Source organism: Poecilia mexicana, unplaced genomic scaffold (assembly GCF_051168715.1).
Source record: "Poecilia mexicana isolate PSO_F unplaced genomic scaffold, ASM5116871v1 scaffold_13, whole genome shotgun sequence".
Classification (NCBI taxonomy): Eukaryota; Metazoa; Chordata; class Actinopteri; order Cyprinodontiformes; family Poeciliidae; genus Poecilia; species Poecilia mexicana.
Window position 1 is genome coordinate 28,644,799 of NW_028263382.1, and position 24,732 is coordinate 28,669,530.

At 41.2% G+C, this 24,732-nt stretch overlaps 1 protein-coding gene and 1 long non-coding RNA gene across 2 annotated transcripts in view; both read right to left on the bottom strand.

Annotated features, from left to right (window-relative positions):
• Nucleotides 1-24,732, bottom strand: part of LOC148155867 (uncharacterized) — a 138,679-nt gene that overhangs the window by 107,946 nt on the left and 6,001 nt on the right. The gene's annotated exons all lie outside the window — the stretch shown is intronic.
• LOC106931539 (putative G protein-coupled receptor 149) lies at nt 3,470-22,957 on the bottom strand. The gene is made up of 5 exons (XM_015009712.2): nt 21,407-22,957; nt 19,509-19,689; nt 18,830-19,326; nt 9,059-9,202; nt 3,470-5,619 (listed from the first exon to the last, which is right to left on the bottom strand). The coding sequence occupies exons 1-5, from the start codon at nt 22,376-22,378 to the stop codon at nt 5,113-5,115; spliced, it is 2,301 nt and encodes a 766-aa protein (XP_014865198.1). The 5' UTR covers nt 22,379-22,957; the 3' UTR covers nt 3,470-5,112.

Consider the following 24,732-nt stretch of genomic DNA (forward strand, 5'->3'; position numbering starts at 1 on the left):
CTCTTTCGCAGGCAAATCTGAAACGGTGTATGTCAGCTATGAATATGTGGTTTCTTGAAACTAATATTTGAGAAGACATGTCTGGTAAGGACAAAAATATGGTGCCAAAAGAAGTGCATAGGACTGATTTAGGGTATTAAAAAGGAAGTGGAACATGGAAGTTAAACTCTGTGACTTTAACCCAATTAAAGTGCTGGTGTAAAATGTTTGTGCAGCAAAAATGTTTCGTTTGTGCTGCTTTGGCTTTGAAGATATTAATGAAAGTTTAAAGGTTAAAAGGTCGCCACTTTTATTAAATCAAAATGACCTTTAAACTTTCATTAATATCTTCAAAGCCAAAGCAGCACAAACAAAAATTTTGCAGCACAAAAACAATCAAGTTGATTGACACCAATTTTGTCTGGAGGTGGCTGGTTGACCTTTCATGACCTCTGGAAACATTTCTTAATATCTTTAAAATGACAGCGGCACAAACGAAAACTTTTGTGCACAAACGGAGCACAAACATTTTACATCAATTTTGTCCTCAACTTCACTCAGGTGAGAAGAACCATCCAGAACCAGAACCCACTGACCGGACTGTACTGTGTATCCATTTTGGATATTCTTGGGATCTCCCAGAGTTAACTGGAGAGAGACACTGGGAGTAACGGTTACCCCCAGCAACCTGACGTTGGATAAGAGAAACACAACGAATGGATTCCCAATCTTTTGTACATGCAAGAAAATGCTAGCACACAAAGTATGGCAATTGCTGTTAATTTTCCATAACCTTGAGCATACAAATGTGATGCTTTTTTTTCCCCCTCCCGTGGGGCAACATCCAGAGATGTTGCATGCTAAGGACGTCAGCCTCACAACAAGTTAATTAGAGCACCTAATTTCCTCTGTTTTCCCTGATAAATAATTCAACAGTAAGAGTTTGTATGTTGTCGCCGAATATGCCCGGAGAAACGACATGAATAAATAAACAAAAGCTGGTGCACAGCCCAAGTTCTTTGAAAACAAGTAAGAGTTTATTGATCACGTGGTTTATGACGACGCCGGAACAGCAAATGAACCGTAAAACACTGAGCAACACAGATGATGGATTTAATTAGGCTGCAGAGGTGAAGCGCTGCTCAAACTGGCAACCTTTGGCACAATTAACAGTAGAAAAAAAAAAGAAAAAGAAGGTTGACACCAAACACAGCTCTACATTCATCATTACTCGTATGCCTGTACATTATTTATTTATTTTTTTTCTCTCTCCTACAATCTGCCCCTGGATAGGAGAGGATCTCAGAAATTGGTGGAGGTAATTTCCTGGAATGAATCTTTAATGGCAGTCTTCAGGAGGAAGGGAGCTATATTTTTTATTTTAGGCTGACGCAACGAGCGACTCAAAAAGTCTGCAAACGAAATCCACACACACACACACACACACACACACACACACACACACACACACACACACACACACACACAGTCAGAGCGAGGGTGTTGAGTCAAAGCTGAAAAAACTGGAGACACCATTGCGAAATGAAATTAAGTACATCTGAATTGTGAGAATAAATTACAATATCTAATTTACTGCTGGGAATACGTGGGAATGTGCATCGAAGTAATAATGTAAACACTGGTATTACCTATGAGAATAGATAACAGCGTCTGAAACTGTCTTCGCAGTGATTCAAAAAAATGATTCTGGAAGGCCGCAGCGCCTTTCTCCGGTACTAAATTTCCGCATGTAGATAATGAGAAGTCTCACTGAGTCGCTGATTGGACAGGAAGTCAACTAAACGGAAACGATTCCCCAAAGTGTCACGCGGACGTAAAGTTATGCGCTGCCCGCAGAAATAAAACACACAGTCACTCATCTCTGAACGGCAGAGAAGCTGAACGAGGCAGAAAAGTGTTCTGCATACAAAAATCCCTTTTTATCTAATCTTTAGTTATCACCTCGTTCTCTGTTCATTTTTCAACCTGGCATGGCTCTCGGCACGCGACGCTGACGAGCGTTGAAATGTTTGACACCACGGCTGGGTTTAAAGGAAAATACGAGGATGGTAAAAAAAAATAATTAAAAAAATAAAAAATAGCACATTCCCTTTCTCAGTGCAACGTGAATACCTTTGGTGCTTGTCTGTCTGACATCACAGGAGATTCGCTCTCCTCCCTAAGCCTGCAACACAAATGAGTCAGACAGATGGGTCAGGTGGGCCCTCCCCTCAGCGCTGAGTCACCGGTGACGTCGTCCACGTGAGCTGTTTCTAAATGAGACGTGTGATCAGACTTCAGCTTCTCTGAGTGATGTTTTTTTCCCCCTTCTCCTGCTGCTAAATCTATTCCATGGTGACAGTCTGCCACATGCAAAAAAAAAAAAAAGTCTAAGATGAAATACTGATGATCCTGGTGCCTACTCTGGTCTGTCTTCATATATCATCTAAGTCACCACACTTCAGTGCCTTGGAAAAGTATTCATACCTGCACAACTTTTCCACAGTTTGTCATGTCACAACCACTGACTTTAGTATATTTTCTGGTGGCTTGTGGTTGTAGACCATAAAAAAGTGTTGAAGGAAAAGAATACAGCAGAGGTAGGCGGATCAATCCAAAAATATGGATAATATTAGGGCTGAAACGATTCCTCGAATGATTCGAGTACCTCGATTACTAAAATTCCTCGAGGAAAATTTACCTGCCTCGAAGCTTCGTTAATTTATGTTTTATTAGTTAGCGCACAGTGTTCCGGCCGGGACTTCATTTGTGTTGCGCGGAGCTCTCACTTCCGCCTCTGAGTTGTTGACAAAAGCTAAGTCTCAGCGGCATAAAGTCCAATCTTCAAGATTGGTCCGTGGGGATTTTATTGATTGATGATAATGCCCGACTTTTTATCGTTTTTGGGGAACCAATAAGCATCCTTAAAATGACTGGGGGAATGCCTGGAGTACGGCAGCATTTCTCCTCCGGGGCTGCTGGTTGAAAGCGAACGGTGGGAAGACGCTGAGGTGAGCGGATAGACTGAACAGGGCGGGCGGCTGAGTAGCTGATGCTTACCGTGTAAATGTAGCTTTACCGACGAACCGCACAATAAATTTCATATCCCGGTCTGAAGAAACGGGTGGCGGAGCGCATCGTACATGGCTGGTAGATGAGTTTCTGAGTGTGACCAGTGAAGGTGTCGTAAATATCCCGTATTGCTTCCCCCCGTGTTCGTCCCCCGGTCTAACGGTTCGTCAGTCCGCTGGTCTATTTCCTCCCCTCCACCCCATCTTACGTTCGTTCATTCGCCCTCTCCTCCCACTCCAGGCGGCATTTCCCGTATTTTCAAACCCAAAGCGTGACAGGTTAGGTGGCAAGGTGAGTTTAATTAATCTATTAAACTCACTGAAGATGAATACATAAACTAAAAGCTGGATTGTAGACATTTTTTATAAGCATATTTGTGAGCCTGCCTCTTTGTTATTAAATTCAATATAATTTCAGATTTTTCTATAACTTTTCTTCTGGTTAACTTAGAAAGTGAGCTATTATTGTTACAGGTTAGTTTTCTAAACTACAAAAAAGCAACTGTTAGGGATGCTCAAATATGAACAATTGGACTGATATTGATATCTGATAGTAACACCGGTATTAAGCCAGATTTACCAATATTTCATTTTAGAATTTTTTTTTATCCGATTACTCGATTAATCGTAAGAATAATCGATAGATTACTCGATTACTAAAATATTCGTTTACAACAGCCCTAGATAATATCGATATCAAGTCTGTATCAGTATCAGATCGATACTAATATTATAACATTGATACTTCAGTTTCAGATTCTGTCTGGAAATTTTATTTCATTTTTGTATTGTAGTTTCTCAACTCTACATCGAAAAAACTTGTGATATTTTTTGCACTTTATTTAGGAAAAGTGCATGCAAATCATGTTAATATGCTATAAAAAGCATTTAAACTTTGTCCTATGTTTTAAAGGAGCAGTATTATGAGTTTTCCAGCTGTATAGTATCATTTTATAGCACAATGAAGTAACCAATGTTGCTGTCAGATGTAATAAAAATGCTGTACATGTCAAATTCGACTTAAAAAGAAATTTGACCTTGTAATTTAGCAGCTTAAAATTGGGCCTCTGTCTATTCAAGGAACTCTTGCTCTTTCTAACACACCACCTTCAGCGAGGTCATCACAACGTCTACACCTCTATTAACCCTTTAACAACATTGCATTGGGATGTAGCTTGTATAATGAGCTCAGCAGACACGCAGTTCCACCAGGTGATTGCTAATTGCTGCTTGCTAGTCTGAAGGAGTTCATTGGGGAAGTTGCAAGGGAGAGGGGCTGCTGTGTGAGGTGGGAGTTCAGAAGCTTGGTAACCGCGGCTCTGAGGAGGAACTGTGTCTCAAAGTCGGCGCTCGTTCCCCCCAGCTGTTTTGAACGGTTGCCACGGGAGATTTAAGGATTTCTCAAACATGCATGAAAGAATCAAAGCAACACCCCAGGTGTGCTTATGGTGAGGGAAAATCATTATAACATGATGTAAAGCTCGAAAAAGTTGATTTTACATTACACTGCCTTAATAAAATAATTCAAAGGAAATGCACAAAAACGCCTAAAGGTCAGAAGCTTGATGATATATAAATCTTAAGAAAATAAAAAGTTTCAGTATCGGCGATACTTGCCCTGTATTTAACTTGAATCAGATCATGATCAAAACACACACACCTCTGCCACCAATACTTTTTAAAGTCATAATACGGTTTGTCACTTGGGAGCGATGTGGTTTCAGACAAGATGTGAAAAAGTTTGAACTGTATGAATACTTTGAAAATGCCTTTTTGTTTTGCAGGCTTACGTTTCTCCACTTAGTTTACACATAAAATATGTATGTGCTTTCACCTTATTTTACCTGAAGAAGAAACACAGGAGTAAGCAAAGAGGCTATTACAACACTATGAGTCTCTGTTCACATCACCTCTAAGCTCTGTTAAAGCTGTGATCGTAAAGAAAACAACACAAAAAAAAAGATGTGAAATGATTAGGATATTCGTCTTCATGACTTTACTGCCTGAGTTGCTGTTTCAGCCTCCCCCTGAGAGGCCCCTCCTTTGTTATTGTGTACATATCTCACTCTTCCCCCTCGCCTGCCTGCTTTCTGTAAGCCTCATTAAGTAGCTGAATATCCTCGTGATACCCTGAGCTCTCCTGCGTCTGCCGCCGGCTGTTCTGCCGGTGGGCTTCCACCGTGTCAGGAATAGTGATATTGATGGTCTCTGCCTCGGCGTTGCCGCCGCTGGGGATGAGCAGGGAGTAGGACGCAGTCTCGGCCAGGTCGCATGAAACGAAGCGGTTCTCCCGCCGGGAGTAGCGCAGCGATGGCGAGCGGGCGTGCATCGAGGACTGGCTGATGTTGGAGACGATGGAGACGCTGTCCATGGCCTCCTCGTTGTCGCAGATTTCCAAGACCTCCAGGTGGATTTTAACGTTGGTGTCTCCCACGCCGGCTCCTATGCCCATCCCCATGCCGATCTCCATGCCGACGCAGCTGACGTTGGTGTCCTCGGCGTGGGATCCAGACGCTGGGTCGTCTGCGCTGGGTTCGTGGCCGACGGACTTGGAGCGGTACACTTCCACCTTTAAGAGATAGAGATTATTTAGGCCCTTTACAAGCAGCGCATCATTTCTAGCTGCGTTTTCCGTTGACCATAAAATTGCGCCAATGGGGATTACAAAAATAAATTTGCCTGATGGGGATGTGCCAATTTCGAAAAAGCTCTGGGATGAGGTGGTTTTGTGGCTCTACCAAAATTAGTATATTTCGCTAAACTGCAATGGAAACACTTTGTTTTCGCATCACACGTGTCAGGTATTACCACTGTAGGAAAAGACAAAGAAGATGACAGGAAGCATGTTTTTTAATGACTTATTGAGTGAGCAAATTTACCGTATTTTCCGCACTATAAGGCGCACCGGATTATAAGGCGCACCTTCAATGAATGGCCTATTTTAGGACTTTTTTCATACATTAGGCGCACCGCATTATAAGGCGCATAGAATAGACGCTTCATACTCTATTATTACACATCCACATTAATAAAGAAATGGTCCCCGAGTACTTTATATAGTAGGCTGGCCCAGCCGTTGTTTCACTCACGGTGTTGGTGTTGCGATATTATGCCCAACTGCTTTCTGGGTAACACAGACCAACCGACACGCTGCCGCTGCAGTCTCTGTCTCTCTTCCCCTGCCCCTCCCCCCCTTTAAATGTATTATCAAACTTTATTAACAAACCAGTGTTCTGACAACTATCCCAGCATGCACCGCGCACCACTTCTTCTACGGGGGAAAAAGAAGTAGGCGGCTGCTTACCGTAGTGGACCAACTACGTAAGCAGCCTACTGCATGTCTGTGTAAACATGACGTCTTTCATTTCGATCTGAGTTAATTAGCGTAGCATTTCTGCCGGATTTTCACAACATATCAGCCACGACAATGGACAGGGGAACCAACAAGTTCATGTCATCTTTTTTGGACGACATCAAGGTGTTTGAGCCACTGGATGCCTCCAACATTGTGCGCGTCACAGCTAAAAGCTACCGATAGATGAGGAAAACAGCAGATCCTCACACCCTCAGCATAAATATAGCTGTGGACAAGATCACTGATGCCTGTTGTTCTTGCAAGGCTGGGTAAGTCGGCATTCATGGTTTTGAATGTACATTAGCATATGTTTACTACTGTAGCTTGTGTTTGTGAGACGGTCACGCACGTGGTAGCTGCACTGTGACCTAAAATGGGCATTAGCCAATGAAACGCGGCCCCTGTGGTAAAGTCCGTTGCTGGACCTGTTGTGGCTCAATATTGGTCCATATATAAGGCGCACCGGATTATAAGGCGCACTGTCGGCTTTTGAGGAAATTGAAGGTTTTTAGGTGCGTCTTATAGTGCGGAAAATACGGTATTCTCATATGACTTTAATTGCGTTTCTTGCTTAAAGGAAACAACACAGTTTCGAAATTCAATTTGTTTTTTGACATAAGTGGAATATTGACCAAGTTTTGCACACATTTGAAATGGAAACGTTGTCACCGCAAAACTTCCCCTTCCTGTTTAACCAAGATTTCTTCTGATGCTTTAAAGAATCTGCTCAAGTGCTGGCTGGAGATTTAGAAAAAGTTTCCGAAGGAAAAAGAGTCCAAGCATATCCTTTTATTCAATATCCAACTAGTGCCTGGAGACAAACAGCTACGTTTCTATATTTAAGATAGGAATTAGGGCAACTTGGTCTTACAAAACTGCAGATAAACAGCAACCATTTTTCAAAAAACCAGTTCAAACGTTGTGCCACTCTTGAGACGTTTTATCCTCGTTAACAAGACTGAATGAGGACTGCGTTTGAACATCGGAGAACATGCTTTATTACTTGTCAGTGCCGACATAAAGGCTTGACAGTGCTAACATAAATTATTCCAAATCTACCTGCAGACTGTTCTTTTAAGCAAATAAGTCATCTTTCTGACACAGTAAGAGTCTTTGGAAGAAGAGCTTTAAAAGTGTAAAGTGTGGAAAAGAATTTGGAGTAATGTGTGTTATCAAAAACACAAATGCCTTAAATGTGATCTTTTCGGGTAAAAAAACAAAAGTTTTTTTTTTATTGAAAACTAACTGTAGGTGGGCTTACAGGGTTTGATTGGCATGAAAGTCATTGTGCTCTGAAAGAATTGAACTAATTAATAAAGAAAGTAAGACTTTCAGCTGCTTCTATTCACCACTGTGATATTTTACACAGCTACCACAAGGGATGTGGGAAAACAAAGCAGGGGAAAGATTACATCTTCCCAAATGTGGGCATCCTCTGCAGCCCACCCTATCGTAAGACTGATGGAGGGCCAAACAGGAGATTTTTGTTCTCGTAGCAACTGGAGAGAGAGTGGGAGAGGAGCACAGTTTTAAATTTAAGCACGATCAAATCTGTCGGTAGAGAAACTAAAACCTTTAAGCCGTTGGGGTAGTTAGGATTGTGTCATTTTCATAGAAATGTTTTTATATGTATGCAATGTTTGTAAAGACCAAATAGTGACTTTAATCCAGTGGTTCCTGGGTTCGATCGAATCCCAGGGGTTCGATGAGTCGGTCTCAGGGGTTCGGCGGAGCCTCTGCCGCGGAGATAGACACACTTGTGTAAAGTCGTGATGACGCCCGTTTTGCCATCACTTGCTCCAGAGGATCACGTTACATTGCTGAGCCAATCAGAGCTACGGGAAGGAGTTCCACTTTCAGCATGGATTTGAACTTGTGTCTTTAATTACTTCAGTAAAGCTCACAGTTTTTACCAAATTCTGTAGTCTAAATCTGCTCCTTAGTCACATCTTTTCGGGGTTGATACTGCCTCTAGTGGCGTGGTGGAGGTAATACAACTAATATAATTACATTAATAAATCAGAATACCGCAAATTATTTTCTGTGTTGGGGGTTGGGGGGGGGGGTTGTCAGTGAATGCGCATATGAAACTGGGGGGTTCAGTACCTCAAAAAAGGTTAAGAACCACTGCTTTAATCAATGAAAGAGGATTTTAAAAAATCTATAAAAAAATACTGAAAAAATTATTTCAAGCTCGGTAGTTTCTTCTAGAATGACCATGGATGAATGGTGTCCTCATTCTTTAGCAATGAGGACACCATTGCTAAAGAAGCTGAACGTTTTTTTTTCCACTTAAAATGAAAAAAAAAAAAAAAAAAAAAACAGAATTACAGAGAGCGGAAAGTTCAACCAGCATTTGAAAGAAAAGTTGCAAAACATGATGCATGCCCTTTAAGACTGAAATATTAGCTCACAGTCACAGCTGAGTTAGCCAACGGATGTCGTCCCAGTTGTTTCACTGTTTCTTAAATGCCAAGTTGATTAAATAAGTACAGAGACAATTATATAAAACAAAGCTAAGACTAAAGTACATACCAAGTGAAATTCATATAAAATGTCAAACATTTTTCTGCAACAAACCGCTGAGAAACGGGAAACGAAAGCTTGTCATCCCATAAGACTTCCAGTACGAGACGGGGCCGAGACTCTTTACCTTTTTGGCGTTGTTCGGGGAGATCTTGAGGCCGTCGCTGCTGACCTCGTAGGTGGAAAGAGAGAGCGTCTTGCCTGTGGGTGCCTGGAGAGACACAGTGCCCTGAAAGGCACACAGAGGTATAGAAAGACCGCCCGATGACCTCTGCGAAGGAAAACCACAGGAAACGGTGAGAGGGTGATTCAAGGGAAAAGCCGTACATTCTCTAACTAGACTCTGTTAAAATGAGGTGAGCTTGTTGAAGGGTGTAGAACAGGGGTGTCAAACTCAATTTCACCGAGGGCCACTTCAGCATATTGGCCACCCTCAAAGGGCCACATTGACGGTACAAATCAGGAGTGCATCCCTGCTAAAACACCCCAGACAAAAGGTTGACTTCCCTCATTCAGTTCTGTAGAGGCTTATAATGAGTCAATGGTCCAGGTGTGTTAGAGAAGGAATGCATCTAAAGCTGCAGATGGTAGCTCTGGAAAACAGCCCTAGCATTAATATATAAAAATACAATGCTAAAAATAAATTAAACACCACCTCATATGGTTAAATAACTGATTTAATGTATTGAAATTTTAAATATTACATTTGAGTTTCCATGGATGTAAAATTACTGCTTAGTTTAAAAATTACAATATTTAAATCAGTGTTTAAAGGTAAGCAAACAAATAATAAAAACAAGTCACATGGGCAAACATTATAGACTTTACGCAAAGATTTAGTGTCAGAGGCAACTGAAATCAATTAATTAAAAAAAATCCTTTCTGAATATCATCTCATGGTCTCTGAACTAAATGCGTCTTTCTGACCGGGAGCTGACAGCGTGTTGAAGAGTTATGGACCGGACGCTTTGGAGCGTCTGGTTAGGAAGCGCATTACAAACCTTTGGTAGAAATGGCGCGTTAAATTCAAGTCTCCATTGCAGACCAGAGAAAGCTAAAGAGAATGCAACGTTGTGTTAATCCATTTGAGGAGCCGGCAGTTTATCTTGAGGAAATAAATGACGGTGCAAAAGTTAATTAGACTGTAACATGCGCAGTCCGCTGCTCAACCACTGCGGACGCGGCGGAGTTTTCTGCAGACCAGGAACCAGGAGGAAGTGCGTTCAGACCCCAGCGGGTGAAGTGACATTAATTTAAGTGAAGTCGCTTAGATGTAGATACATTTATCTGCTTAATTTGTGATGGGATCTAGATTCACGGTAAATATTAGCTAAACCACATAAGATGCGACTAAATAGCCGATGTTAATATGAGTGTAATTTCACGGATAAAAATAGTACATGACCGATTTTTATTTTATTTTTTATGTTGTCGGTCAAGATAACGGATAACAAAAAAGTCTAGCGCGACCTGCCGCCCTGACACCAACTCACACACATCTTCATTCACAGTCTTACTTGTAAGTCGATGTTTCTTTTCTTGGACGTTTTGATGTTAGCTTGTCGATGTCTCAGTTTTATTCGCTGGGAAAATCAATAAGTAGCTTAAGGTGACTCTGCTGCTCTCTAGTGGCGAGAAGCGGTAATGTTGGCTGGTAACAATCGGAATGCATTGTGGGAAATGTAGTTTGTAGTCAATTCGTGCTCAAAACGTATTTTAAGTCGATCATCGGCCTATAAAAATGCTGGGAGGGCCACATAAAATGGCATGGCGGGCCACATGTGGCCCGCGGGCCTTGAGTTTGACACATGTGAGTGTAGAAGCTGAATTTATGTTTTTCCTCAACGTCTGAGAAATGTCACAACAAAACACCAGCCTTGGCTTATGGGGCGCGCACGTTTTCATTGATTGTGGACAGTTGGTCGAATGTGGCAATGTGGGAACATAGATTTAAAAACCGTCCTCGAAATCAAAATTACTACCTGTATTTTGATGGAAGGAGTTTCTTAGCCCGACTGTGCAATGTCTTAGCTTAACACTTTTACACAAACTGGGAAATACACAAAGCGGTTCAATCTCCTCCATTTCTTCAGCTGCCTTGGCTGCTGATATTTGTTTTCTGTTTCTTGCATTGGAGTCATAAAGCAATTTGCAGTGAATACCTGCGGGAGCGGCCCGGCCCGTCAAGAAGCTTTTTGCACCCATTTTTTCTATCATGTCACGGCTGTTCTCTAATCAGCCTCAGACGCAACAGGATGCAGAAGTGATAGAAAAAGAAAAAAATATATATATTTTAATAAACGCTCCTTGTACACCTTTGATTTTTTTTTTTTTACATATTTTTTTGCTTTGTTTGTTTCATTATTGCATAAATCTGGCTGTGTTGATGCGAACGGGAAAAAAAGTCATTCAAACATTTTTTTTTACTGTCATGTGCTCTAGAAAAGACATGAATAGAGAAACTGACATTTTACAGGTAGAAATTTTTGAAAAATGAATGAATAGTTGCTTTGTGTGGTGACAACTGAATGGAATAGAGAAAATCTTAATAAAAATCTTCAAAAACATGATTTACAATACTTCATGCCCGCATTTAAATGAGCACGTTGTGTCCAATAGAGAAAGGTAGAGCAAAACCCAAAGCATACATAATTTATTAATAAGACTCTTTGAATACATTGCATTAGTGACCTTTTATGCACAGTTATTAGACAGGAAGCAGACAGGAAGCAGGCAGAAAGAGAAGGGGTGGGACACGGAGCAAAGGTCCAGCTGTGGATGAATCAAGAACTACGTCCTCATCACGGCACCGCTCTGCCTCTACGTGACACACGGCCCCAAATAATATGCAATTTAAATGCAAACATCAGCACAGAGTGATGCTGGAGTTACATCTAATAGCCGTCGCTTAGATTTGACATCACACAGAAACAAAAGCAAGAACGCCGAGGGGGATTTTGAAAGCGGTGCAACCTTCTCCGTTTCTCTGCAACTGCTGAACGCCAACGATTTGCTTTACTTCTACAGTGGATTCATGAAGGAGATGGAGCTAAATGTGCGCAGATCGCCTATCGTTTTCTCTTCTCATCCACAAAAACAGCTAAAGAATAGAATGAAAATTTGTTCTGCTTTAAAAATAATAATAATTTTTTTTATTAATAATTTAATAAATAATAAATTATTATTTATGTATTAATAATTAATAAATAAAAATTATTTATTTATTAATAAATAATTAATAATTAATAATTTTTTTAATCAAAACCACAAGTAAAACGCTGCAAACAGCTGTGTTCCTCTGCAAAATCCTGTAGGAGGATGTCAGCGAACGAGTGAACATGAGGTTTGCTTTTTTTTAAAACCGACTGAGTTTTGAATAGTGGACTGGTGAACATAGTGAACATGCACAGGGGTAAAAACAAACAAGCAAAAAAAAAAAAAAAACCAGTGTGGGTCCAGACACATGGCACAATCCAGCAGTGAAGAGTTAAAAACTCCGATCCATCCAAACGTTACAGGACGTCGGCCCTTGAGTCTGAACGCCTCTCCTGTAAAGTGATGCCAATGGATAAATTCAATTTTACCTCCTGCCATCCACTTTAGACATCTAATTGATATGAGTCATCGTAAACCAAACAAACAAACAAACAAAAAAGCTAAATAAAAATGCTTCTGCTTCTACAATAAAAATCAAGTTGTGTTTTGCCACTGCAGCTCAATAAGAGCAGCAACCAGCTCACATTCGGACTTCATTCCTGCTGTTCAAAGTGACTGAAACTGGACCGTGTTGAACGATGACCAGTAACGGTAGGCCAATGTGTTGCTCCTCATATTAAAACCCTCCCTGCTGCTAAAATAAGATTTAAGACCTTCAGATATTGAAAAGACTGGATGAACAATTTAGCTGATGTCATATTTTTACAACTTACTTTACTTTTGTGTTTACGGCTTGATTTATAGGTTTCAGGTTTGATTATGTTTATCCCCCCCTGATTGTTTATTTTGGCAGAAAATTAGCCCTTGGTACATGAAATTTTTTTATTTTGATTTTTTTTCCACATAATTTCTTTAAAACGACACACAAGGTTTAGCAGGGTGCAGGAGATGAAATAATGTGGCGCATGAGTAGAGAGACACGTCTACAGGTCTCATTACGGCTTTGAATTATTAAAAAAGGGCTGAATGTGGTTATCTGATTGAGGCTGTGATGAGCAACAGAAAGCAAGGACGTTAGCGATCACATTCACTCAAATGACAAAGCCGTAAACACATAGGGCTGCAAATTTTACAGGCCATTCTGAAAGCAGCAGAAGGTTATTTGAATGTAGCATCCTGCTTTCAAAGTAGGTCCAATGATGGGGTGGAATGAGTACAAGAAATTAGCTTTGAGGTGAGAAAAAAACAAACAAAAAAAACGATATTTTTTCTCTCTCCGAATATTTTAAAGGAAGGCATTACTATAACTGTTCAGAAAATATTTTTAGTCATACAGTGCAGTCTTAATCTCAACCTACCTCAGAAAGTATTATAACACTTTGGTTTGTTTTTTATCGAGATGACAATAAAATGCAATAAAAACATGTCGGTGGTAATAAATCCATAACTACGTACTGGAAGAGACTCGTTGTGACATTCCTTTATGTTTAGAGCAAAATTTAATGCTAAATTTTGCTCTAAAAACAAAACTTACCTATTATCAAATATGCTCCCTCATCACACCTTCTGTATTAAGTAAGAGGTGTCGCTAAAAAACCTCAGCAATAACCGTTCAGCTACACTTTAGCATTCAATTATAGAGATGTCTTTTTCTTACTGACAGTGTTTTCAAGCGGAGCAATTTGCTTACGTTCTAAGCTAATTATTACATGATCGTGCTTTGTTTTGGTGCAACTCGCCGGCGATTTAGTTTGCAGCACAGGGTTGTTCCGGTTCCACTTGACAAAACTTTAAGAAATAGTTGTTTGACAGCATCAACACCTTGGGTTGAATGTCATAAATTTTAACGGTTAAGTGTTTCAGCTGCTCTCTTCAGACCGCTCAACTTTTAACAACAGCCTTCTAGGCAACGAGTACGTCATGTCAAACAATTTAGCTTATCTAACCAATTTTTTTTTATTTATGTATGTGCAAAATTAAATTCCACCTAGCAAAGAGATGAATAAATCTTTTTTTTTTTTAACAAAGTTATTTTCAGACCCTAAAGAAACGCATTGCTCCGATTTCGTCTGCTGAATTAAACAAAAATTATAAAAATAAAACAAAAGAAACCTTATGTGGCTTTGTCCACATTTCCTCTTCTAAGCACAGTTACAATATTGTTCTGGTCAGGCACAAGGATAAATAGGAAAGACGTAAAACAAAGACAAAGTCCAAAGAACGAACTCTAAAATAGCCTTTTAAAAACCCTGGAGAAAGATTGATGAAGATTAGTTTTAAAAGAGTACAAGAACATTTGGTGCCATGGAGGCAACATTTAAGAAAATTCTAGGGAAAATTCACTTTATGTTGCACAGTTTTGTTTTGTTTTTGTCTCACAAGATGAAGGGTTCAACTATTTTACGACTTTCCTGACTGAAGCGATATTAAACCCATTTGTGGTTTTTTGAGTGTGTGTTGCATTCAAATGTTATTAGAGGAGCCATTTTTGTTTTCCAGGTTTGGATGAATCCTATGAAGAGGGAAACTGACTTTCAGGGGCTAACAACTGAATGCACATTGGATCAGCACATCCCCTGAGGGAAAGGGCTAGTAAGTGTATTTCAAGCTTTGTGCTCGGTAATAGAGCATAAAGTCACAGAGGGGGTAAATACGTCTTTAAGCTCCGATTCTAACTCTCCCTCTGGGTGCTGAAGGCCACAGGCTCTGGCAGTGAGGGGGGTGAAAAGGTACCGGCTAATGACATCTAGCCTGCTAACGAGGAAGAAAAACACAGCCAACACGGGTACTGCATGTACCGCTGTTGGTAGCGAGTTTGTACTTCCACATGTATGGGCTCCAATCAATGATTAAGCCTTAAAGAAAAACTAAAAAAACCCCACAAAATTCCCTGTTAAAGAAGCCCAGAAGTAGGACACACACACACACACTTGCGCGCAAAGACAAAAACGACACACCGAGACGTACAAGTCTGCAGTGAGAATCTGTAACTTCCACATGATGCAAAGTGAGTGCCAAAAGCCAAGCTGCAGATGCATGCTCTGTGGATTTCCACCCTCTGGTGATTTTTTCGAACCAAAAACACATTTCATACTTGCAAGTGGAACAGAGACGGAGAAGAGGAAACTCAGAGACTCAGAGATAAAACGTGCTTGTGAGGGTTTGTACACGCATGCATGCCCGTGTGTTTCCACAGTCTCTGAGCCGTCCACAAAAGAAAACAAACAAAAAAAACGGGTTAATGGTGTTATCCCCCCCCGACCACGATGTATGGCGGAATGAGAAACGATGTGAATATACAAGTACATCTGAAAGAAAAAATAATATTGCATGAAAGTGCAATATTTCTTCCCAGTAATCTCAGAAAGGAAAACTCATATATTATATAGATCCATCACACATAGAGTGATATATTCCATTATTTCTTGTAATTTTGACGACGGTGGCTCACAGATAATGAAAACCACAGATTCGGTGTGCACAGACAATTTGAATACTGTGAAAACGGTTCATGGTGTCACACCCCAATCACCTAATTAACTCAAAACACCTGCAAAGGTTTTCCCCAGGCTTTAAGCGGACTACACAATCATGGTCTAAAAAAGCCGTTGTTGAAGAAGATGGAAGGAAGAAGTGTGGAAAGAAAGGTGGAACACCGGGACAGAGAACCGCAGCCTTGAGAAGATTGTTGAGGGGAATCCATTCCAGAAGAGCCACCAATTCTAGACATAGGCTATAAATGTTGCATTAATCGAGCCACCCCACAACCAGAGACAACATCAGAGGAGAAAAGGAACTGGATTTTTTGCACAATGGTGTCCAGAGTCAAGTGTCCTGATGAAAGTAAGTTCTGAGTTTTATTTGGAAAACAAGGTCATGGAATCTGGAGGAAGAGTGGAGAATCCAGAGAATCCACGTTGCTTGAAGTCCAGAGTGAAGTTTCCACAGTCAGTGACGGTTTGGACGCCCGTGTCATCTGCTGGTGTCGGTCCGCCGTGTTTTCTGAAGGCCAATGCAGCATCTACCAGGAAATTCTAGAGCACTTCATGCTTCCCTTTGCTGGATGGAGATGTTAATTTTACTTTCCATCTGGACTTAATACCTGCTCACACTGCCAAAGGAACCAAAAGCTGGTCCAATGACATTGGTGTTCCTGTTCCTCATTGGTCAGTCAACTCCTCTTTCCTGAACCCTTTAGAAAATCAATGAACTGTTAAGATGAAGATTAGAGAGGCACCTGACCCAGAAAGGCAGCTATCAAAGCAATCTGGGTTTCAACAACACCTACGTAGCGCCACAGGCTGATCGCCTCTATGCCACGGTGCACTGATGCAGTAATTCATGCAAGAGGAGCCTCAGCTAAATACTGAGTGCATAGAAATGTACATAGTTTCCAGAAGGCTGGCATTTGTGCTTAAAACATTTCTCATTGAACCAATGAAATATTCTACTTTTATGAGACACTGGATTTTGAGTTTTCTTTAGCTATAAGCCATGGTCATTCAAAATGCAACAAAAAAAAAAATAGAAGCTTTAAATATTTTATGCTGTGCAATAAATCTCTATAAAAACACAGTTTCACTTTCTAAGACAACTGGCAAGAAATATTGCTCTTTTACGCAAAACTATTTTTTTTCTTAGATGCACCAGAATGTTAGAGGTAAATATGCATTCTGCAAAGGCAGAATGCAGCAAAAAGATAATGATATTATAGGGAATAGCTGTGAAGGAGAGCATAATGGCAGACCTGGGATAGGTGAATGAAAAATACTGGAGAACAACTTAAGACACAAGGAAACTACAAATGAAGTTAAAAAAAGAACCATCTTAGAAAAATCAAATCCAGTCCACACAAAGCACACAACTCAAAAATAATTTAACAACAAGGAATGAACAGACGAGGACATGATCAGAATGCAAAGAAGAAAACTGAAGTCCAAACCCAGAAGAATCATGACAAAATGTTGTATTTTGTAAGTGGAAAGTAATTCTTTGTAAATTAACCTATATAATGTCTCATTTGGGGAATTAAGTTACTGAAATTAAATTTTAATCTGTTTTATTGAACGCGTCTATACAGCTTTCCACTTTAAAGATGAGTGAAATTCCAAAATGAATTGGTTTCTTTTTGTCTTCCTCAGTTTTTTCAGCAATCACAGAGAATTCTCAGGTGAATTCAGGCACGCACATTTCATTGACAGCAATCCCAGAGGCGTAAATCTGAACGCCCTCCTCCTGAATGAACTCCCCTGAGTAAATCAACGAATTGAGCCGAGCCGTTTTGGAGTCTCAGAGGGGTAATGAATTCAATTCTGCCTTTGAAAGACAGGTGTGCATCTGATAGCGTCCCAATCAATCGCTCCATTAGTTAGGATCTGTTGCCGCTTGCTTGCTACAGACGAAGATATCTTGGGAAAACCATGGTTGAGAAAACGGGGTAAACAAGGGATGATTCAAGCCCACTTTTATCTAGATGGCAGCAGGCACAGCAGCCAGGATGATCATCTACAATTTCAAAAGGCGTAATTGCAGGTTTGAAAAATGAGCCCAAAGACATATGAACCAGCCCAGAGAAAGTCAGAGGCATTCTCCAGAAAGATTGTTTTATTTCCTTCTTTAATAAAGGAAAGCCTTGAGAACTGATTAAGATGCCATGTTTTCCTACAAAAACTTTAAAACAAGCTGCAACAAGGAGTTCGTTGTTCATTCTCCCTTCTGAAAAAGTAAAATAGCACAACTGCAAACCGAGCAAAATCAGTCAATCCAACTGAACTGACGAAGGCAAGGGGAGAAGATGGTTTTAAGGAAGCAGCCAAGAGGCTCGTGGTACCTCTGGAGGAGCTGCACAGACACACAGCTCAGGAGAGTAAATCTATTGACAGGACAACTGTTACTTGTTAACTCCTCAAACCTGGCCCTGTGTTGAAGAGTGACAGGAAGAAAGCAAGTGTTGAACACGCTACTCCCATCACCACGGGACGCTTTTCTTCTGCAGAATCAGGGAAACTGGTCAGAGTTGATGGGAAAACGGGTCGAGGTAAAAACAATGCAGGACAATCCTCGATGAAAATCGGTTTGAACCTGCAGAAAGCTTGACAGTAAGTCAAGTTTTTGTCACCTGGGCGGTTGTCCATGCCGCCCATAGCAGGAACCGCCGCTGGTTATGATTCGAGGCGGCGAAACATGGAACTGCTGCTGTACAAATTACTCAGAAGGTTGTTGCTAAGGTAACCAAAGAGCACTGAGTTACTTGACGCCAGAGATTGAGCAGGTTAATTCTTTCCTACACCTAGATCCCCCAGAATGCTCTGCGGTTCTGGAATGAAGTTCAGTAAAATGATCGAATATTCTATTAAACGTATTATCTACCCCATGTTTTATGGCGATATAAATTGTTGCTGATTTATTGTCCAGCCCTAATAACCACTTTTTTTTTTTCCACACAGTCGTGCACGACTTCCTGTTGGTCTATCACAGAAAACACACACAAAAAAAAGAATACATAGGAGTTTGTGGTAGCAAATGTGACGTTTAGCGTAAATACTGTTGCAATATGTTGATGTTTGAGCCTTGGAACAGTAATGAATAAGAGATGATGACCTCACCATATTTTGTGAGATAAAGCTTCCTGTGTGTTAACTTTAGGAAAACAATAGCCTGAATAATAATAATAATAATAATAATAATAATAATAATAATAATAATAATAGGGTTAACCAAAAACCAACCAGCCACTTTGTACCTGTCTGGGTGTTCTCTCTGATTTACTTCGGCACCACTCCCAGTCCGTCAGCTCGATTTTCCTGCACTCCTCGTGCGAGAGCCTCCTCTCCGGTCCGTCGAAAACCGACGACGAGTCGTTCAGGGTGTGATCCTTTTCCCGCAGGTGGGAAGGCAGCGAGGGGACGCAGTGGAATTCCTCATCGTCCCTGTGGTTGACGTGGGGCAGAGCGGGATGATCGGCCAGCGGCCCCCCTACGCCGGCCTCCAAGAAGAGACCGGCGTGAGACGAGCTGTCCGCCGGCAGCGGGGTGCTGAAATCGAAAGTGGGGCCCAATCTCGAGAGCCCGCCGGGTTCCAGCGCGTCAAGGCGCGCGTTTGGGAAATCACAGTTGAAAAGGCTGTGATAAGTGGGTTTTTCTGTAGGAGGGCTGCTTAGAGACTTGGTGGCATGCGACAGCTTATAGACTCCGTAGCCTTGCTGAAAGGAAAGGCTGAACTCAAATCTTCTTTTCATCTCTACAAGGAAGACAGAAGAAACATAAATAAAAACCACACACACACACACACACACACAAAAAACAACACAAAATGAGAAACTTAAAGCTTTTTCTTTTTCTCTCTTTTAAAACCTACTGTGAGTCATGTTTGAAGTTTTATTGTGTTTGAGCAATCACGATTGTTAGATTGCTTCTTTGTACCTGAAGGCTCCTGTGCCGGATCCCGCTTGCAGTTAATGAAGCAGCCACACGGCATATGGATCCAGCGCTCCGACAGCACGAACAGGGGAGTGACCGCAGGTGCAAGCAGAGTGAGAAAGAAGCTCAAGGTCTCCAGAGAAGAGCTGCGCGCGTTCACCGCATGCCGTATGAGGACCACAGTCTGTGAAAGCGAGAGGGAAGGCTGAATTAATTCACCCAGAAGTGAGACGTACAAAATGCATGAGGAGTTGGCAGGGAAGGAGACACATGAATGGGGGACACACACAAAACCTTCATCAACAAAAAGGCCTTTTCTTTTTTTTTTTTTTTTAATTCGCTGTGTATTTGTTTATTCTACCTGACCAAAAAAGAGTCAGGTAGACTCTGTGGTCCCGTTTTAGCTTTTGTAACAGCTTCAGTTCTTTGTGGCATGTAAACAAAAACAAACTCATGTTGTCTGAAATCATTTTTCTCAAGGATACTGTAATGATTATTGTATTTGAACAGCCCTCTCTAGTTCATCCCAATTATTCAAATTTTTTTACATCATCTTATTTTACGTCTTCTTAAAAGGGACTTTGTTAAATTGTGTATGGTATGGTTAGTGTGTGCACTCTCTATTGGCCAATCTATGCAAGAAAATGACCTCTCCTTCTCACCAAACATTGCATGACCTGGCCATAAGAAGGATGAAGCACATGATATTGCAGAACCTGAATATGACAGACTGAATAAACCTCAGCTCATGATTACAGGCTTATACAGTAGAGTAGGCACAATGGCTGCTACTCTATACCTTACAAACTGAAGCCTTTTTTCATTAATTTGGCAAATAAGCAGCACATGATTATTTTGCCACATGGGTTTTCGTTCATTTTATATACACATATGTTACTGAGATGCATTCAATACTGTAGCACTCGTATAAAATAGAAAATAATTCTATGGAATATATATTACAAGTTAGAGCCACCCTATGTCATGCACATACATGCCACTGCAATAGAAATGGAGTAAGTGCTGCTTAAATGTCTTATTCCTGAATCTCATGCTACTCTGTGCAGTTGGTCTGTCTGCACTGATGAAGATTCATTCACCTTAACAAGCTGAATGCTCTCAGTGAATTTGACAGCAAGGCGGTCTGATCTGTTTTCTGCTGAATTTAGTTAATAGGCAACTTGGAGACACTCTGAGACTCTACATAGGTCATTGAACTTTCAACCCCATATGATCAGACAAGTATTAAGTAAATAAAGTATTGCCAAAATATATTGCCTCAAAGGGAACTGAGTACATTTGCCCGTCCAGAGCTGGTCTGAGCTTCAGTGAGGCCCTAATCATAACTTCACTTGGGGCCTCAACTCCAGACAAACATTATTTTTTAAATACATAGCAGAATATAAATTATGGAATCTATAGGCCATTTCTCTAACTTGCTAATTTGATCTGGCAGTTCTGTCCAGAGTGTAACAGGAAAGAAGATAGGAACTTTTATTTATTGAAGAGCTTGCAGTTAAATTAACTATGAAGTATGACTCAAGGAGAGACAAGCAGCAGAAATTATTGAAGTGATGACAAGTTAGCAACAACTGTGAAACTATGGGGGGGCTATGAATTAGACTGGGTTATGCTTGGACCAACACTGTGAGACACAAGCTTTTTCTTTTTCTGTAGAATTTTTTTTGGGGTTATCAATTTACTTTCACTTCGCAATTATGCTTTTGTGTGAGACTGACACAAAATCATATGGAAATACACTGAAGCTTGTGATTTTTAATGTGACAAAATGCGAAATGTTTTTTGAGGGTTCTTTTGGGAAGCACTGTACTTCTTGGTAGAGAAAGTTACAAAGATGTTTTTTTTTTTTTGTGTTTGTTTTATTTGGTAATTCTGCTTACCATCATCGGCATCCATAAAATGACTCGAAGAACCGCCAGAATCATGGAGAAGCGCTTCTGCGCGAACACAACAGGTGTATCTCCGACGGAAGCCCCCCTACGTCCGCCGGCGGACACAGGGGAAAGGCCGCTGTCCTCCTTCTCCCTCACCCCCGTCCCGCAAGAACTCGGGCTCAGCTCGTTGTACGCTCCGAAACTTCTGTCCAGACTGTCCCGGGAGAACGACGACGGGAGCTCACAGAGGTGAGCGGAGCCGCTCAGTCCCCTCGCCATGCCCAGATAGCTCGGGTAGAGTAACGTCCTCTGGGGCTCTCTGGAGCACAGCAGCTGATACGTGAGGGGAATGAAGAAACCCAGAAAGCCACAGAAGCACAGGAGATACAACGAGAAGAGCAGCAGGGTGTAAAAGCTGTCGCTCTTCGGGAAGCAGCCGAGAGAGGCCGGCGCGAAGCTGCCCCATCCGCACAAAGGTAGCACGCTCACGGTGAGGCTCACCGCCCACACGCCGCCGATAGCCCACATGACTCTCAGCGGCCGGCGGACGGACTGGAGCACGCCGAATCTCTTGGTGACATAAAAAGTGTAGGCTGCTATGAGGCACGCCTTCATGTTGCTGGAAACCCCCTGGAACACGTAAAGAAGTCCGGACAGAGTGCACAGACCGCCAGACCCCTCACCCCGCCGGGTCTCCCACTGCAGGAGCATGAAGAGGGAGAGGGGGACCACGCTGAGCAGGTCGTCCACCGACATGGAAGCCACTATGACACACAGCGAGGTTTTCCTCCTCATCCGGAGGAGCGAAAGGAGCGAATACACGCCTCCAACTAAGGTGGCGGCGGCGATGGTTACGCACAAGCCGAAGAGGAGAAGCTGGATCCGTCTCTCCATCGCAGAGGGGTCCGCTTTGTCCGAGCTTGCCGTGGAGAGGTGGCTCTGGTTGGGCGCAGGGGAGCTCTCGTGCGTCGTTGACATTTTATTTATTTATTTATTTATTTATTTTTGGTTGATTTTAGTTTTGACTGTTAGAAAGAGTCAGGTCAGCTTGTAAAGTTTGACTTGCAGCTTGTTTAAAAAATATATATAATTAAAAAGAAAATATCACAGTGGTGTCGGTGGGAGGAAGATCAGAAAGCGCACCATCCCTACTTGCGATCCATCCGGGGACGCGCGCCTACCCAAACCTCTCCCCGTCCTCTGGATGTGGAGTTCCGCTGGTTTTACCGTGTCGGCTGGCAGGAAGGCAGGCGGGCAGGCAGGCACTTGTGTTCACCGCACACAGCGTGACCGGAGCATCTCTCTGGTTTCCAGCAGCCGATTTACGCGCTGTCGTCATCACCGTTTCCTATCACGGCAGTCATCTGGGGAGGGAGTCTAACGCAGCTACACTACCAACGTGGAGCCGGTGCATTAGACAGCTGTTTCATTTATGGCAGGAGTCTGTTCTCGGGTCAGTCCAACACTGACACTGCACGCTGGCATGAGAGGCATTTTGCTACATCTGCATAATAATGAAAGAGAAACCTGGGCGATTTAGAAAAAAAAATCTGTCTGCACATGAATAGATGAATGAGTTTGGATTTGTGTTCAAGGTGACCAGCATTTTGCCCTTTTGATCCACGTGAACGCTAACAAATCTCCATTTTTTTGGTGATTTTATTTAAAAGAACAATGCAAAGTACCAAAAAGGGAAGAGGAATGCTTAACAGTTTTCAAATGTTTTTAAAAATCGTTTTAAATAGTGTGAAATGCTAGTCATTACAAATTTTACCCACTCTTCTTTGCAAAACTGCTGAAATTCATTCTGATTACAAAAAGCACATCTGTAATTATTGTTTTTTTTTTCAGTTTTAAATTAGATTAAAATCTAGACTTTGTTTGTGTGGATATGGATCTAAAGCATTCAGTTGCCCCAGCTGGACAGTGTTTTCACTGGGACGTTCAGTGTTAGTTTAATTCCACAGTGTAGCCAAAAAAAACAACAAAACAAAACAAAAAAAACAGTTTATTCTCATCTGACCCGAAGACCTTTTTTTGTTCATGTTTGCTGAATCTTCATGACTTAGAGGAAACAATAAACTACGACTTCTTAGGATGTTCTGTCTAGAATATAGATCTCTTTTTTTGCAACCCTTTAATAAGAGTAAAACTTGTTGAGCACATATAATAGATTCAGCCACCCGAACTGTGGATGTTAAAGGTTTGCAACGCATCATATAATTGGCATCAATCCAACACCATGTGATCAGATAGATCTGATACGATACGATACCGATACTTTTCGTTAATTAAGTTTTATATGTTCTCAAACTTCTCTCTTTTGGGTTCTTCTGTTCATCTTGTTAAAACTTGGATTTTAACAAAAATGATTACGATTTGGATTACGTTCATTGGTGTTTACAACATACTTTATTAACATCTTGACATGACAAACAAACAGAAAACGATAGAACAAATAAAAACTATTTTATAAGCTGTGAGATGAAACTACAACAGATAAAAACGATTCAATAAATCTGGTATTGAACTAATACGGACACCAACTTGGTATCGATATCGTCGATATTTTTGGACTTGATCCACCTGCTTTTAAGAAGATGTCTCCAACAAGTCAAAGCTGGCATGTTCCTCCTGGTAGAATCTCGATTTAATCCTTTCTCTTCACACAACCAGTCAGATTAAGTTTGACGATCAAGTCTTGAAAAGTTCAAACGAAAAACTCCTTCCGACGCTTGAAGCTCGGGATGTTTTGATCACCTCTGCTTTAGATTTTGCGACTTTAATCCTGGCCTGTCTACTGCATTGATCTTGTTCTGTAACAAACCTCAGAGACCTTCGCACAGCAGGTGAATTTTTTGCCGAGATTAAATTAAGTCCACTGTTTAATAATTATGTGTCTTCTGAAGGCAGCTGTCTGCGTAGAATATTTTTTTTCTTTCTATTTTTGCCTCGCCAGTGTTCGGCTGTGTTTGGTGTTACTGCAGTGCTCTTAAAAGTGCATCGATGGTGAGGAGATTACATAACCGAGACAATTCTTTTCATTTAATCTAAATCTGCATAGGTACGTGATTAGCTGTTAAAGATTGCTGCAAATTAGGTTAGGAAGCTAATGGAGATGTTTCCAGACCGGAAGTCGTGTGTCCACGCTCTTTAGTAGCAGTTCAAAGACAGACTGAAGAGTTTGTAATCTACAGGGATGCCTCATTACAGTGGTAGTGAAAGGACAAATATGATTTAGATTGGATTTAAAGAGTGTTTGTGACCAAATAGAGATGTTATTTTAAAAAAGAAAAGAAAAGGAAAGAAAAGAAGAGAAAAGGAAAGAGGTC